The 17,659-nt window shown below is 51.9% G+C and overlaps 1 protein-coding gene across 11 annotated transcripts in view; it reads right to left on the reverse strand.

Moving 5' to 3' along the window:
- Positions 1 to 17,659, reverse strand: part of SULF2 (sulfatase 2) — a 124,616-nt gene that overhangs the window by 95,821 nt on the left and 11,136 nt on the right. For all 11 annotated transcript variants that reach the window (XM_060397816.1, XM_042230246.2, XM_042230245.2 and 8 more), the window contains exon 2: positions 1,749 to 2,018. In XM_060397816.1, the coding sequence (XP_060253799.1) occupies positions 1,749 to 1,923 (175 nt within the window). In that variant the 5' untranslated portion in view covers positions 1,924 to 2,018. The remainder of the gene's footprint in view (positions 1 to 1,748; positions 2,019 to 17,659) is intronic.

Below are 17,659 nucleotides of genomic sequence, written 5' to 3' on the forward strand. Positions count from 1 at the left end.
TTATGACCCTTCCCCAGGCTCTGGCCATATCTATCCCCTTGGTCCTGCCTTAGGGCCTTTGCACATGATGTACTCTGTGCTTGGAAGGCTTTGCCCCAGATTTTCACAGTACAAGGTGGTATTGACTACCATGTCTATCGTCATCACTGTTAGTAAGAGGGGGACATCCAATTTATAGGACAAGGAGAATGCACAGGGGCTTGTATGCTGTCTAGTATGGCAGACGCACATGGCTACTGAGCACTGGAAAGGGGGCTGGGCCTGAGCTGCCCTCCAGGTGTACATGCCAGATTTCAAAAGCAATAAAAAAATGTAAACTATGCCATTAATGATGTTTTTATATTGATTACATGTTAAGATGACAATAAATTAGATATATTGGGTCTTTAAAAAAAATTAACTTCCTCAGCTTTTTACTTTTTTTCTTAAAAAAAAAAAAAAAGTGTAGCCACTAGGAAATTTAGAATTACTTATGTGATTTGCATTTGTGCCTCACTTGATAGATCTGAAGGGTAGCGCTGTGTGGGGTTTAATGTGGAGAAACGGAAATGCTGAAATCAGTGAATTCGAAGGGAGAGAAGACATAAGTAAAGGAGAAACAGGGCTGACACTGAGAGACAGCCCCAAAGGTGAGCTGGAAATGTACGTGGAATTTGAGCCCAGGAGCAGAAGGTCCAGCTGGTTGACTCTGGGGGCCTCACTCCTGGTGGGCTCGTGGGTGGAGACTTCTCACGTGAGTGAAAATGTGGTGAGAGGTGCCTCCTGAAGAAGAAGGTGTCCAGCTGGGTGGAGGAGCCCAGGGACTCCCTTAGGAGGGAGAGGGAGGAGGCCAGGAGGGTTTACCCAGTGAAGCAAGGACACGACCGCGGGAGCGGGGGGCTGTGTGAGGGATCAGGGAGGGCGTCCTGCTATAAATCACAGCAAGGGCCCGTTTCCTCACCTGCTCTACCTGGAGCCCACAGGACCAGAGGGGAAACAGTTCAGGATGAGCGGCGACCGTCCCCACCCTCCTAAGCCACCATCCCTGTAAACTGAGTCAGGTCACTAGCAATAGCGGCCACCCTCCCTTTCCCGAGATGTCACCAAGGAAGGCTGAGCCCACCCTTCCTTGGGTTAGGACTGGTGCCACCTGTTAAGATGGGTGGAACAGGGGTGCACATTTGCAGGTGTGTACGTACACACACATACTGCCCAGGCTGGCTTCCCCTTTTTGTTCAGCATCAGCTCAAGTATCATCTCCTCTGAGAGGCATCCCCTGATTACTAATCCAAAGTAGCTCCGACCATCACTGCAAGCCAGGATCCTCTACAGTTACCCCAGAACGTTTCTCCCTTCTTGAAATGATCTTCCATCTGAACTAGCAATGACCTTGATTATCTCTCTCCCACATTCCATGAGACTAGAGATGGTGCCTGCCTCACTCATTACTGAAGTTCCAGGTCCTAGAATATGCCCTGGAATGTGATAGGTTCTCAGTAGAAACTGGACAACAAGTCATCAACTGGTCTTAACATCTCTTTTCCTTAGGACTTTGGAGGAATCTAGGAATGGTTCTGATTAGGAAAAGGTTGGAGACCCCTAACCTTGAGGACCCAGCTGTGCAGCCCCATGTGCGGGGCCACCCCTGGGACTTGGTTCAGTCCATTAGACATGAACTCTGCAGGGTCAACCCGAGCATCTGCATCAGGGGCCCGAGACCCAGCACGGTGAGCCTGGGGAATGCCGCCTACCAGCAGCTGGGCGCTTACCGAGCTCCACGTCCTGGTCGTCCGTCAGCACCAGGATGATGTTGGGACGAATGTTTCTGCGATCTCTCTGAAACCTGCCTTTCAGGCGGTGGTGGGACAGGAAGGCCGCACTTCCGTCCAGTAGAGAGAAGACCGCTGCAGACAGCAAGCAAAGCAGGACGCCGGGGGGAGCCATGTTACGTTTCCGCGGATCCCCTTGCTTCTGGAGGGATGCAGGAGTCTGGAGCTGTGCTCCGTGGGTTTGTTTCTCTTCCCTCTCTACTCACGGACCTAGAGGAAGAGGAAGCGGATTAGGCCCCAGGTTGTATCATGATTTCTTCGATGGCTTCTGGCAGGGGCAGTGAGAGCTTCTTTGATCAGCGATAGCTACAGCGGAGCAAACACCCCATTTGGTTAAAGTTCCAAGAAAAATTTGTAACTGGCTCAGGGAAGAGGCTGGCAGGAAAGCCTCTGGATACCACTCTGCAGACAGCATTCCTCTCTCTGGATGTGTCTGTGTGAGCCCAGGTCCCAAGTCAGGTAGTCAGCCTGCCTCCCAACCCTCCGACCAATGCAAGAGAAATCACCCCGCAGTGAAAGGAAAGGAAAAGGCCTGGAGAGCAGACATTTCTGGTCATCTCTTCTCTGCCAGTGCCAAGCGCCACGGAGGATGCAGAGATGAGCGGATGCATCCCCAGCTCCCAGGTAGCATGTGATTCGGGGATGGGTCTGGACCAGCCAGGCTGATGTTGTGGGCTAGGCGACTCTGTATCTCAGTCTTGGCTCCATCACTCACCAGCTGGGTCTCCTCATCAATAAGCCAGTGAGGAACCTCAGTTTCCCCAGGAATAAAACGTGGATATATGGCTGTGGAAGAACTCAACCCAAGGTGGGGGGTGTTCACAAAGGTCCCCTGTCAATAGGTCCCGTGATGGGGTAAGATGTCCATATTGGTTTTAAGTTGCAAAACAAAATGACAACAGAGAAAACTGAGAGCTCAAAAGCTGAGAGAGGAGAAGTGTCACAGTCCCCCGTGATCCTGGTCAGCCTCTTGACTGCGGGTCAGATGGGGTCACCAGCAAAGGGCAGTAGAAGGAAGGCAGGGTGGCTAAACTGGTCTCAGGCAGGTCTCAGATCTCGCTGTGCTCTTTGCTCTCTGCAGTCATTTTTTTTTTTTTTTACTTCTTGAGGAAATGAGCCTTCAACTCCTGTCCAGATATAGACCTTTTGGTCTCATCTATTTAAAACGAGAGAACGAGAGAACGAGCGGGCAAGCAGACGAGTTGGGAGGAAACCAAGCTTGTCGGCCTGAGTCACCGTCCCCACGACCTTGAAGGACTCTGTCTGCTCCTGCTGTCATGGGGAACCCTGCCAGGGCTCAGGGAACTTATCGAGGACGCCAGGGTCCGCAGCGGGGACCTGTGTGACCCACCCGGGTATGGCACCAGCTGCCTACGGGGAATCTCACTTCCTCCCTAACCCGCTGTTCCCACCTCCATCCTCTCAGAGGCAGCCAGCAGGGTCTTCCTAAAATTCAGATCCAAACATGCAACTCACAAGGCCTGGGTAAGGCGAGACCAGGGAGGTTCTCAGGCTCCAGGTCTGAAGAGGCTCTCATTCCAGGTGGACAGGTGCAAGGTGATCAGCTTACCTTAGTCCCAGCCCTGTCACTCACCTGTTCAGACCCTCCCCTGTCTTCTCAGGGCTCAGGGTACAAAATGCAAACTCCCAACAAGCCTTATGGCGTGGGGGGGGGGCGTCCAGCCCCTGCCCACCTCTCCCCCATGCTCCCAATTGCTCTCAGACGCATGGCTTTTTCCTGCAACTTAGACAAGACTTTGCCTTCCAATGCGGGGGCTGCAGCTTCAATCGCTGGTCTGTGAGCTAAGATCCCACATGCATCCCGGCCAAAAAACCAAAACATAAAACAGAAGCAATATTTGTAACAAATTCAGTAAGTTTAAAAATGGTCCACATCAAAAGAATCCTTTTTAAAAAAGGCATAAGCACAGTATTTTGAAAAAGAAAACTTTCTACCAAGGATAAATAAAACAGCCGCGTCCCTTCCCTGTAGAACTAACCACACAAAGTCAAAGAGAGCAGAAATCGGGCTGCCCCATCTGACAGCTTCTGGTTCACATTTAATGCTCTAAGCTGAGCCCTGGGCTGGCGGCTCCCACATCTGCACTGTCTCTCTGTGGGAAATTAGCAGGTGTTGAAAGGCAACAAAGCACATTAGCACCACCGGGAGACTTGTGTTGGAGGTAATGGGAGGCTTGAGAGCGTTCACAGGAGACATGCCGAAGATTCTAGTGGTCCTCGAATTACCCCAGGTCATGGGAGGGGGTCCTAGAATCATGTTATCAGTCCATGTCCCACCCCTCTTCGGGAAAGAAAGAAGACTGCTTTGTGCTTTGCACTTGAAATGTGCGCTTAACTGGTATGCCAGTTGGCCCACTAAAATGGACATTCACAAAGCAAGCAGGGAAGCCTGGCGTGCTGCGTCCATGGGATCGCGAAGAGTCAGACACGACGTGATGACTGAACAACAACGAAGGCAAACAGCCCAATCACAAAACGGGCACAAGACCTAAGTAGACATTTCTCCAAAGAAGACACACAGATGGCCAAGAGGCACATCAAAGGGCGCTTCGTGTCGCTAACTTAGAGAAATGCAAATCAGAACTACAATGAGGTATCGCTTCATACTTTCCAGAATGGCCATCATCAAAAATCTGCAAAAATAAGTGCTGGAGAGGGCATGGAGAAAAGGAAACCCTCCGGTACTGTGGGTGGGGAGGTAAATTGTTGCACCACTGTGTGAAACAGTATGGAAATTCCTGAAAACCTTGGAAAGGAGTTACCATATGATCCCAGCAATCCTGCTCCGGGACGTACACTTGGACAAAACCATAATTTAAAAAGATACATGCATTCTATGTTCGTAGCATCACTGTTCACAATAGCCAAGACATGGGAACAGCCTCAATGTCTGTCGACAGATGAATGGATACAAAAGATGTGGGATATATTATAACATGCAATACTGCTGCTGCTGCTGCTGCTAAGTCGCTTCAGTCGTGTCCGACTCTATGCGACCCCAGAGATGGCAGCCCACCAGGCTCCTCCGCCCATGGGATTTTCCAGGCAAGAACACTGGAGTGGGGTGCCATCGCCTTCTCTGACCATGCAATACTACTCAGTCACAAAAAAGAAGGAAGTAATCCACTTGGAGCAACTAGGATGAACCTGAAGATTGTCATACTAAGCGAAGCAAGTCAGACAAAGATAGTGACCATTTGGTATCACTCAATGTGGAATCTAAAAAACTGATATAAATGACCTTATTTACAAAACAGAAGCAGACTCACAGACATAGAAAACAAACTTACGGTTACCCAAGGGGAAATGGGAGAGGTTAGGGACACTTTACAGAGAAGGCAGTGGCATCCCACTCCAGTACTCTTGCCTAGAGGATCCCATGGACGGAGGAGCCTGGTAGGCTGCAGTCCATGGAGTCACTAAGAATTGGACACGACTGAGCAACTTCACTTTCACTTTTACGCATTGGAGAAGGAAATGGCAACCCACCCCAGTGTTCTTGCCTGGAGAATCCCAGGGACAGAGGAGCCTAGTGGGCTGCTGTCTATGGGGTTGCACAGAGTCGGATACGACTGCAGTGACTTAGCAGCAGGGACACATTAGGGGTGTAGAATTAACAGATACACACCGCTATGCATGAAATAAACAACACGGGTTTACTCTCCAGAACAGGGAACTATATTCAGTATCTTATTACAACCTATAGTGGAAAAGAATCTGAAGCTGTACACCTGAAACTAACACATTAGTATAAATCAACTACAGTTAAATTAAAAAAAAAGCACATTTATGTTCCTTCAGATGGACATTGAGTGATAATAGTGAGAGCATTTCTAAGGGAAACCCTACAAACAGCAACTCTCATTTTAAACATATCAACTTGTTTAATAAGCATATACGCCCATCGATATTATACCCATTTTCTGGATGAGGAGGCTGAGGCACAGAGAATTATAATGAAGGCACTCTCCCAAGATCATATGGCCAAACAGGGGGCAGAGATGGGGTTCAAACCCAGCCTGGATGGAGTCAGCAGCTCAACAAGAACCTCCTGGAAGCAGATTTCTGGGTAACTTTCTAAAGGTCTCCCAGCCTCAGTTTCCTCATTTGCCTCTGAAGCAGCAGGAGGCCAGGTGCCCTTGGAGGGTCTTTTTTGGCTCTGGGCCTGTGATACGGAGGAACAGGGGCCCTGGACCAGATGGTGGGTGGAGCTGGGGGATACTGGACTCTTCCTGGGACTCTTAGGCTGTTCCTCTCTGCTCCCAGGCATCTCTAACCTTCCAGCCAGGATGCTGATCCTTTGGATGGGAGTCAAAACTCCACGACCAGGGATCAGAGAATAACAGGAGCTAATTACTTCATCAGCTCAAGTCATCAGTGGGTCGATTTTTGATGAATTCCCCCAGCTCCCACTTCCCCTGGCCTGGGGCCAGCATCTTTCTGGATGCTAGAGAAATCAATTAAAATGACACAAGGGATTCTGCCTCCATTTTTCTCCTTCTTAGTAAAGATTCAGAGAAGCTGAAGTGAGAGCATATCTGGTGAATCTGCGCAACCCTAGCTGAGTGACTCTCTCTCCATCCCTCGGACCCTTCTGCTTATTCCCACCAGCTGGATTCCCTTCCTGCCCTTCACCCTGTGTCTTTCTCACAGACCTTGGGCAAAGCCAAATCGGCCCAAGAAGACATCACTGGGAAAGCCGAATGCCCTGAGTGTTCAGAGACAGCACTCCTGCTTCTGGATTTATCTGATTTGCAGAGAGGAGCAGGTCTCAGTACCATCCTTTGGGCCCTCACGCAGGCCTGTCCGGGAAGACCCACATGGCTGCTTTCCTCTGAGGATCCCCAAACTCAACAATGGCTGAGAAGAGCTCAGGAGCAGTCGGACAGCCCAAGGAGAGGCAGTGGGAAAGGCAGGAGCAGGAGCAGGAGTTGATCGGACTGGAGGTGAGAAGAAAGGGAACTGGGATGTGGAGATGCGCAGAGCCCCTGTCCCAGAGCTGGGGACCTCCTACGTGCTCCAGAGAGCCAGAGCACGTATGTCTCCCTGCACTCACTTTACAAATAAGTATTTAGGGTTACGTGGCAGGGTAACCCTGTCTGGGTTACGACAGCCTGTTTCCTTGCTTCCACACTCAGCTCCTTCTATCAACAGGCAGAAGCATCCTGTTAAAGACAAAAGTTTGTCTTCCTCCACAGAAGAGCCCTCCAGGGCTCCCATCTCATGCCAGATAAAACTCCCAAGCCCTCCAAGAGGCCTGGAAGACCCTATGCCTTCTGTCCACCCTCTTCTGACCTCGTCACCTCCACTCCCCGCCTCCCTTACCCATTTGACTCTGGCCACATAGCACCTGTGCTGCTCCTTGCCCAAGCCAGGCATGTCCCCACCCCAGGGCCTCTGAATGTGCTGTTCTCGCTGCCCAGAGCCTTCACTCAGATCTCTTCATGGCCCTTTCCTCACCTCCTTCAGGTATTTGCTCAAATTTCACCTCTGCGGGTTAAAACAGAAAGCTCTTCCCTCCCTAGGAGCACCTACCACCTCTGACAGCTACACATTTTACTTATTTTTTTGGCAGTCTCCCCCACAAGAATGGCACTTCTCCAGTGGTATGGATTCTTGTCAGCTTTGTTCACATCTGTATCGTCACTCAGTCGTGTCTGACTCTTTATGGCCCCATGAACTATAGCCTGCCAGGGTCCTCTGTCCATGGAATTCTCCAGGCGAAAACACTGGAGTGGCTAGCCATTCCCTTCTCCAGGCAATCATCCCAACCCAGGAACCGAACTCAGGCCTCCGGCCTTGCAGGCAGATTCTTTACCATCTGAGCCACCAGGGCAACTCAGATGGGGGCGCTGACCACTCCCTTTTTCTGCTTATGTGCAGTTTGAACATGGGCTAGAACATGTGACCCAAGCGGAGCCAGTCAGCACACGCCATCTCTTTAGTTCCAATGATTGGCCCAGACACAGACACGTGATCCAAGCCTGGCCAATGAGAGAGAAGTAAGAAACAGCAGGGTGGATACCGAGAGCTGGAAAGGGGTCAGCCCAGCCCAGCTACCAACTGGAGCCTGAGAGAGGATGCTGGTTGGTGGGCTGAACCAGGTTGCACCTTGGAGCCAGTTACAGGTTCAAACAAGTGCCCTTTGTTGCTTAAGCTGATCTGAATTGGGGCTGTCATTTGCAACAGGAAATGCCCAGATCAACACAGTAAATACCCTAAAAGAATAATAAGGAATAATGAGGAAGAATTACAATTAAACTTTAATTATTTAATTCTGCTTATTGCAGAACTCGGCCAATACTAAACACTCTTCCTGTGTTAACTCAGGACACCTTTCAACAACGCTGCTGCTAAGTCACTTCAGTCATGTTCAACTCTGTGCGACCCCAGAGACGGCAGCCCACCAGGCTCCCTTGTCCCTGGGATTCTCCAGGCAAGAACACTGGAGTGGGTTGCCATTTCCTTTTCCAATGCATGAAAGTGAAAAGTGAAAGTGAAGTCGCTCAGTTGTGTGTGACTCTTAGCGACCCCATGGACTACAGCCTACCAGGCTTCTCCGGGATTTTCCAGGCAAATGTACTGGAGTGGGGTGCCACTGCCTTCTCCATCAACATGCTAGGATGCTCCAATTGTGGGTGAGGAAGCTGAGGGCATGGAGAGGTTCGAGAACTTTCCTAAGGTCGTGCTGCCTAGATGCTGAATATTATCCCTTGACTGACCCCCTCCCCGTCTCCTCTCCTCTCTTCCCTGTGCCCCAGGAGGTTCACTTGGCTGGACCACATCAGCGAGCTCTGTGCTAAAGAAAACGCTGCCCAGGGAAGGGAGGATGGGAGGAGAGAAATGCCTGGGCAATTTCCAGGTATCTTCCCTGCCCAGTTGCTATGAATGGAGCATATACCTCTAATACTCTACTGAAGGCCACGGCTCCTGCGGGTGGCCCTTGCCAGGTTCCAGCGAATGGTCCCCACTGTCCCCTGGCCCCAGAGATCTGTGTTATTCATTTTACATCTCTGTGGGAGGCACCATCTGTTTCCTGCAGGGCACCTGTGCTGATAAAGCAAGCAGATAGCGTGCCCGAGATTTACACCCAGATATCCTGACCCCAGAGTCCTCTCTTGACTCCTCCGTTTACTTGGAAACTGACATATGATACTAGAAGCTGAGGTTAAGTGTGTTGTAGAAACAGGAAAAAAAAAGAGGGAACTGCTGATCTGCGGGCAGGCAGGGATGGCTGTGTGGAGTCCTTACAGAGAAATGTTTGAGAAGCCTAAGAGGAGCAAAGTTCTGAAAAATCCACAGGATTTGGGTGGACTCTGAAGAAGGCATGGAGGACAGAGTGCCTTAGGCAGGGGAAATAGCTTCAGCAAGTGGCAGACAGTGTGGGAGAGGTGAGATGTGTGGTCCCAACCTCGCAGCCTAGAAACTGTCTAGACGGAGGATGACACGCCCATCCGGTAAACCTTGCACTCCCCCGGTATCTCCCTTTTCTGGGGAGAGGAAGCTTGGCCGTCCTTCTCTCCTCCTCTCCAGGGCTGTCAAAGAAAAGACAGGAGCTCCTGCAATCTACAGTCCACAGACTCTCTCTGTCTCCCTCACCCAAGTCCAAGGGTCAGGTGGCTCTCTGTAACTATCCTTGGAATTTCAGCAGGAGGCACAGAACCAAGGCTGCAGGACAGGAAATAGAAGGTCCTTAGAGGATGGAGGGAAAGATCAGGTTTCAAGACAAGGGCTCAGGATCTGGAAAGGAAATTAGGGCATAAAGAGAAGAGCCCAAGAATCCAGGGGCCTGCACAACTATTCAGGTGCCAAGAGATTCCTGAACGCCTGCTCTGTGCCAGGCATAGTTCTTGGCACTGCATATAAAATGGTGGGGAAAAAAAAGTATCTGCCCTCACGGAGCTGACATTCTAAGGAGTCAACATATCGGAAGCTGGAGTTGAAATAATCCAGCGAATGGTGAGAAGTGTCAGAAAACATGATTGGAAGTAATGATCAACCACGGGTGAAACCTTAGAATGGGATCATGGATTATAGAGCAAGCTCAAAGAGGGTTTAAAAACGATATACTTGAAGACTTGAGAAGCTGAGCGTCAAAGTGTTTTGCATACCAAGTGAGGGACCATATAATTCACACACTTAAATATCGGAGCAGAGCCCTTATCAGACCTGAGCCCATCCGAGCCTTCTGAAGCCCCTGCCTCAGTGACCGGCCCAGCAGAATTATCCAAGTGCTTCAGTCTGACTATGAAGAGGTGCCTCTTCTTTCCAGCTGGCTACCTTGGTCCACGTCGGTCCACCATGAGGATGAAGGAAATGATGCCATCTTGCCTCATGCAGAGTGGGATGAAGCCACCACGCAGAAGAAAACAGCTTCGAAACAGAACATTCTTGGGTTCTGCCAACATTTGAGACCGTGGATCCAGCTAAGTCCGAAGGAGGAGGCTCCACCTCCGGGGTCTTTGCTTCAGGCACCCAGGGATTCTTCTACATCCTGCAACAGCTTTGAGGTCTCTCCTTTCTTTTAGGGTCACTTTCTCACACTTCGACTCTCTGAGGACACAAACCAAATTCTCTTGTTCTCTTAGGTCACTCGGAATTGCTTTCACAGTCACTTGCAACCGAATAGCCCAACTGGTAGAGCAGGCTAGGGGCAGAGAGTTGACTCAGGCGGCTTCCCGGACACCATCTGCACCCGTGTACAGATGCCCGACGACACGGCCGCTAGCCCCTGGCCTGGGCCTCGCTCTGCCTTATCACAGGCAGACCTTCCTTCTCCTTATTTGCTGATGAGAGGAAGGTGGTGCAGAAAAGTGGAAGAAATGTGAGCGTGGGAGTCCTGAATTCTGGTTCTGATCCGCCCCAGTTTCCTCACCTGCCAAGAAAAATAGACTGTTCCCCGGGCGCAGCCTGGGACTCGGGACCGGTGGAGCCTGAAGCAGACAGGGAGGTCCTCCTCCCCTCCCTCCCTGCGGAGGCCTCCCTCTCTGACTCCTGGCCTCATTCAAGGTCTGTTCTCTTCAGAGCGCCCCTCTCCGTGTCTGATTCCTCGACGCACTCTTCTGCTCGAGTTTGTACCTTGCAGGGAGTTGTTTTCCCCACCGGAAGCTCTGTTTGGGTAGGGGCTGTCTCTTTCTCACTCCATAGCTTCAGCCCCTGGCTCAGCCCCCTGGGTGCTAGTTCTTCAGGTTAACAAATATTTACTGAGAACCTACTCTGCACCATAAATTAGGCTGAAAGCCGAACAATTGTTGCTTTCAAATTGTGGTGCTGGAGAAGACTCTTGAGAGTCCCTTGGACTGCAAGGAGATCCAACCAGTCCACCCTAAAGGAGATCAGTCCTGGGTCTGGACTGATGGGTTCACTGGAAAGACTGATGCTGAAGCTCCAATGCTCTGGCCACCTGATGCAAAGAGCCGACTCACTGGAAAAGACCCTGATGCTGGCAAAGATTGAAGGTGGGAGGAGAGGGGGTGAGAGATCAGATGGTTGGATGGCATCACCGAATCAATGACCATGACCTTGGGCAAACTCCGGGAGTTGGTGATGGACAGGGAGGCCTAGAGTGCTGCTGTCCATGGGGTCTCAAAGAGTTGGACACGACTGAGCGACTGGACAACTATACATCAGGCCCTGTTCTGTGTGCTGAAGACCCAGGAATGAATACTCTGATGTGGATCAGACACCAAAATAAAAGACAAGCACATGAGGTGATGAGTCCAAAGGGGAGGGAGTGGAAGTGCTGGTGTGGGAAGCTTGCATCTTTAGATAGGAGGGTGGCAAGGCCTGAGAGAGGACACATGGGCAGAGTCCTCCAAGAGGTGAAGGAAAGTGCCTTATGGATATTCAGAACAGTGTTCCAAGCGCAGAGACAAATGCAAGGGTCCTGAGGTAGGAATGTGGCTGGGGTGTTTGAGGAACATGATGGGGGCAAGTATGGTTGGGGTGGAGCTGAGTGAGGGGGGACCTGGAACAGTCTAGCCCAGGAGTGCTGTGCTCAGATGTAGGTTTTACCAGCGTCCTTCTGGCTGTGTGTGGAGAGCAGGCTGTAGGAGTGAGGGTGGATACACCAAGGCCAGTGAGACGATGGCCATGGGCCATGTCTGGACAGGGGTAGGAGCAGCGAAAGGGTGAGAAGTGAGATTCTAAATACTGTTGAATGAAAGAGTGAATGACTGACTGAACAGAGCAAAGCCCAGCACATGCCAAGTGATCCAGTGACTACTTCTGTGCAACAATTTACCTCCAAACATCACAGTGGAAATCTTTTTCTTTTTTTTAATGCTCAGGGACTTGGGTTCAGGAATTCTAGCGGGACACAGCAGAAAGGGCTGGTCTCTGCTTTATTGTGCCTGAGGCCACAGCTGGAAAGACTCACAAGTTGGGGACTTGAATCCTCAGCTTGGTGGCAGTGGGCTGGAGCCTCGGGCTGGGGGTGGGAGGGGGCTTCTCTATGTGGCCTGGGCTTCCTCATAGCATGGCAGCCCCAGGCTGGTGACTGATTTCTTCTGCAGCTTAGGGCTCCAAAAGTGAGCGTCCCACCAGCCTAGGTGGAACTTCTCTTTAAAATGTATTTGGCTGTACTGGGTCTTAATTGCAGCATGTGGGATCTAGTACCCCAACCAGGGATCGAACCCAGGTCCTTTGCCTTGGGAGCTTGGAGTCTGAACCACTGGTCCACCAGGGAAGTCCTGACCTCATCTCTTCTGACCGAACCTCACCTTTTCTGCTGTCCCCAGCATTACTCCACCATTTTACTAGTCACCAGTGATACGTGAGCCTGGCCAGATTCATGGAGGGGACACGGGGCATGCCCCACCTCCAAACAGAGGAATGAGAAGACCACACTGGAGGTGCACACATGGGCCCAAGGAAACACAGGAGGCCCTGCCAAGTCACAGAGGCCCGGGCACGGCAGGGGGTGGCAGCCTCCCCCCTGCACACGTCACCCTTCTAGGAAGTGAAACGGCGTCTGAGTCAGATTCCATCTGTCTGCACCTGCCAAGCTTTGGAGTTTGTGCCCACGCCCATATCAAAGATCCCTGAGCCTCAGGAAGTCCTGGGGTGACTGGAAGGCTCCCCCAACCCCTCTCCTCTTTTGTGAATGACCCAAAGGGGTTAGATCAATGGGGCCTGTGCTCGGGTAATTCTGAAAGGAGCAGAAGAGGCAGAAAGCGAGCTGCCCTAGGCATGAACGCACGGTAACTGCTTCTCCTCCTGTGCCACTTCAGAGAACAGAGGTGCCCCAGTTAGATCTGCATTGGAAACATTGACTTATCCCTGCTTTTTAAAAAGTCCCTTCTTTGTAAGTAGAAAGGAAGCCACCTCCTCAATACAGGAACCCAAACAGAAGTGGGTGATCTGATTTGGGGGAACTGGCTCTCACTTCCTCGGGTCCTTTCCTCCTGCTGACGTGAGCCGTGACCCTCTGCTCAGGGTCACCGTCCACTGGGAGGCTGCCCAGGCCACGAAGCTGTCAGCCCTGGTCGCATGGGTGGGCTGCTGGTCTGCCCGGTGGGAGACTGCAGCTGGGGGCTGCTGGGCTGGGTTTGAGAGGGATGTTAAGACAGCCTGGCTGGGCAGGAGAGCTGCAAACACCTCACCTTCCAGAACTCGGCCCGAGGGCACGTTGCTTCTCCCAGAATCGGCAGCTAGGGTTTGATAGGCAGCTGCCAGGAATGTTCTGGCAAGATGGGCAGGGGCTTCTGGTGTGGAGCTAACGGTCCGCTGAGCTCCCCAAAGGGCGACCTGATTGACCTTGACCCCAGCGGCCCACATGTCAGAGTCTCGGAAGCGCTGCTTGTCGCCTGCACTCGCGTTTGTGCCGGACAGTTTTCTGTTCAGCCCCTTTCTTATTTCAGTAAACGCAGTTCCAGAGGCAGTGTTCTTCCTCCGCGGGGAATGAGCCCCGCCTGCCCTAACCTGGGGTCTTTCGACTTGGGCACTGCTGCCTTCGGGCCTGCGTCGTCCTCTGCAGCAGCTGCGCACTGCAGGGTGTTGAGCAGCGTCCCTGGCCGCCACCTGCTAGACGCAAGAGGCACCCACCCCCAGTGGTGACGGCAAACATGTCTCCAGATATTGCCTAATGTCCCCTGGTGGGGGCAAAACCCCCAGGTGAGAACCTCAGCCATAGACGGACGGCAGCACAGAGAAACAAATACAGTGACGTTACGGTTACGTTCCTCCTTGCCAAGGACACTGGACATTTTCTTGCAAGCGGAGCAGGCCTCCTTGGTGACTCAGAGGTTAGTGGCCAGGGCAGGGACTCCTAAGATGAGGACCCCTGGGTCCCGCCCACCGGGACCCAAGACTCAATCCACTCAGTGGGACTAGGTGGGCTGGAGGCGGGTGGGCTGGCTCACAGGAAGTCTGATGTTGTAATGGTCACCTGTGGAGACACGCCCATGAGCCGTGGCCTTTGTCTAAAGTGAGGACATAAACTCAAATGCCTGCAGGGCCCAGGCAAGAGCCGGGAGTGAGTGACAAGGGTTTAGGGTCACAGGGAGGGGTGGAGAGTGCCCTGCTGGAGGAGCCGTTTGCAAAATCAAAACAGCCACTACATTTTAAACACTGAGCAAGCCGAACAGAGCTCCCCTGGAGCTTGCCTGGGGGCCCATTTGCAACCCTTCAAAGCTGTGTGGTCTTTTCTGCGCACCTACTCCGGGCCAGTGCTGTGTGGAATGCTGGGAAACAGCAGGCCAGGCCTCTGTCTTGAAGGAGCTGACATTCTGGTGAGGGAGACAGATTTAACGAACGAAGATGAATTCCAGATGATCTTAAGGGCCTTGTAAGGAGCTGTTAGGATGACAAGATAGGGTAAATCAGGGGACGCCTCTAGGAGGTAGTGTCTGGGCTGACACCAGAAGTGGGGTGGTGGAGAGTCAGTCGTGGGCGCGGTGCTTTCTAAGCAAGGGAAAAGGCACATGAAAAGGCCCTGTGGTAGGAACGAGCAGGGTCCATGTGAAGATCAGAGTAAAGACCAGCACAGCGGGAGCAGGAGTGGCCGCCTGGTATAGGCGAGGCTGCACGTCACCTGCCCTCAGCCCACGCTTTCCTGGTAGGCCACACCTGCCACCCTTCCTGGGTGTTTAGGGGAAACAGGAATCAGATACAGTTCTTCCCACCTCTGTTCTTTGTTCTTTTGTCTCGGCTATGGACAAAAGCTTCCCTGGCAGCGAGCTACAGAGTTATTTCTGCAAAAGGCCTTTGGCCAAAAGCAATAAAGTCGGACCTCAACAGAGTCATTATTCACGCCTAATTGTGGGCTGGTTCTCGGTGTAGGCAGCCGTGGCCAGGGCTGGCGATTCAGTCCCACCCCCTCCCGTGTGTTAACCCCACCCATTCTCAGCACCGTTTACCCCCACAGACCCTGTATTTAGGTTTTCAGAGATTGCAGTCTCTTGCATACACATAAAAGGGGTGAAAGGCTATTTTGACTGCCCGGTATTTATAATCCAGTTATTTCTCCCCTTTCACCCAATCCGCAGCCGTGTGTACCCTGCTCACTCATCACGCCCTGCTATTAGCAGATGCGTGTCTCATTAGCTCACCTTGGAAACAGCCTGAAGCTTACAATCATTTGAGAAGCTTGTACTCACAGGCGGGGGAGGGCGTCTGAAGCAACTTTTACCAAATACCCCGCTAAATTTAGAGATGGAAGTCAGGGAGAATGTCGAATGACAGATCTGTTTCCAACCCTGGCGTGCTGTGCTGTCTAATTAGCAGCAGCTGGAAATAGCCTGCCACAGGGGAGGAGCGCCTGGGTCAGAGGTGTTCTTGGAGCTCGGATCGGTCTTTGGGGGACTCACTGGGTGTCACCAGGTGTACTGGGTGTCCAGATGCACAAGTGGCTGGAAGAAAGGGACTGGGGTCCGGGCTCCTGGTGTCCACGGTGGGGAGGCAAGAGCCCACCCACTGGGCTGGCTGGTCCATCACCACCGAGCACGCTCTCCTTTCCAAGGGCTACCTTCAATCAGCCCCATCTTTGGGGTGAGGATGCTGAGCATGGCCGGGATTCGGGAGCTAGTTTTGGCCCACATAATGAAGGTAGGGCTCCCAAACCCCTAGCAGTGCCTGAAATATGGTGCCCCTGCCTAGAACAGCATCACACAGACTTGGGCATACACTTATACCAGACTTGAAAAATATTCTTCCATCCATCCTCCATCCGTTCATTCTCCAATGCTAACTGCTCATCCTGGGGCAGAGCCCCTTATTCAGGGGCTGTGCAGAGGTTTCTAATTCCTCCTTTCTTGCCAGCATCTGGTCCCCTTCTCTTGAAGCACCCCAATTTCCTTTAGAGGATTCTCTCTCTCTCCTGCTAAGATGCTCCACCCTCTCCTGCCATGTCACCAAAGGGTGATCACATGACAAAAGCTGGCAGTCAGACTCTCTCACTGGGCCCCTGACCCTCAAATGGAACGTTAAGAACAGAAAAAGCAGCGGGGGCATTTATCTCATTGGAACCCCTCCTCCACGAGGCTGACAGCCACACCTGCCCCTAGACCCCTAGACCTTCTGAAGCAGAAGCCTTAAGAAGGCCTGGCAGCTTTTATATGTGTGTTCTTAGATGTCAGGCTATCCTCAGACACTACACTGTGAGGAGGCACAAGCAGCCGTGGGGAAAGACCACGTGGAGGTGGATGGAGACCTCCAGCTGCTGGCCCCACGGGAGCACTGTTTCTGGACCAACAGCCGTTCGGGTGGAGCCATTTTGGACCTTCCAGCTGGCATCACGCAAATCGAGAACCACCTGGTGACCCATAATCTTGTTAGAAATAATCGTTGCTTTAAGCCGCTGAGCTGGGGGTGATCTGTTACACAGCAGACGCACAGCTAAAGGACCTGGAAGGACACTGATGAGAGCCTGTTCCTGCGACTGGAACGTCTCCTACTGTGAGTCGAGACGTTTGGTCTCTTGGGGCCAGTGGCTTTACTAGAAGAACACTTAGCGGAGAACATCATTCATGCATTCTTTCAATCAGTTTCAAACAGCTGGTAAGCTGCTATAAAGATGGACAAGTTGAGCTCCTTTTTCCGGTGGGGGCATCACATCCTCTGCCTCAGTTTCCTCAGCTTTGAAATGGAGATAACAGGCCCTGGTTAAAAGGATTGTCACGATGACTAAAGGGCTTCCCTGGTGGCTCAGACGGTAAAGAATTTGCCTGCAATGCAGGAGACCTAGGTTCAATCCCTGGGTCAGGAAGATCCCCTGGAGAAGGGAATAACCCACTCCAGTATTCTTGCCTGGAGAATCCCATGGACAGAGGAGTCTGGTGGGCTACAGTCTACGGGGTTGCAAAAGAGTCAGACTGATTGAGCAACGAACATTTTCCCGATGATTAAACGCTTGGCAACAAGTATACCATAGATACTAGATTTTATTATCATTAAAATAAATGAAGTTCAACGTATTGCTCCTAGAAGGGTGGCCATTTGGTATGGACAAAGTGTAGCAACAAAAGACAAACGCCAACGCCCATGTGGGCCCAGGAGGCAATAGAGCTGAGCGACGCGGGCCCAGTGTAAGGAAAACCTGAGCCCACGTCTCTGTCTCTCCAGCTCACTTCAGCACTTTTGACAGAGGCATCAGCACGCAGAGGAGGCCAGTGTGTCTGGGGGTCATGCACTTAGAGGGGTGTGGAGTGAGATGGAAGTGGAGGCCAGGCAGTGCAGGGCCAAGTAGACTTTACTGTGGGGGCAGCGGGCCCCTGGAGGGAGGGTTGTTTTGAGGAGCTGCCAGCCCCCACAAGCCCTATTGTGACTTTGCAGAAATGCCCTCCATCAAGGCACTTCCTCTCCTGCTTCAGGAGCCCTCCAGCTTCAGCTGT

This window comes from Ovis aries, chromosome 13, assembly GCF_016772045.2.
Source record: "Ovis aries strain OAR_USU_Benz2616 breed Rambouillet chromosome 13, ARS-UI_Ramb_v3.0, whole genome shotgun sequence".
Taxonomy (NCBI): Eukaryota; Metazoa; Chordata; class Mammalia; order Artiodactyla; family Bovidae; genus Ovis; species Ovis aries.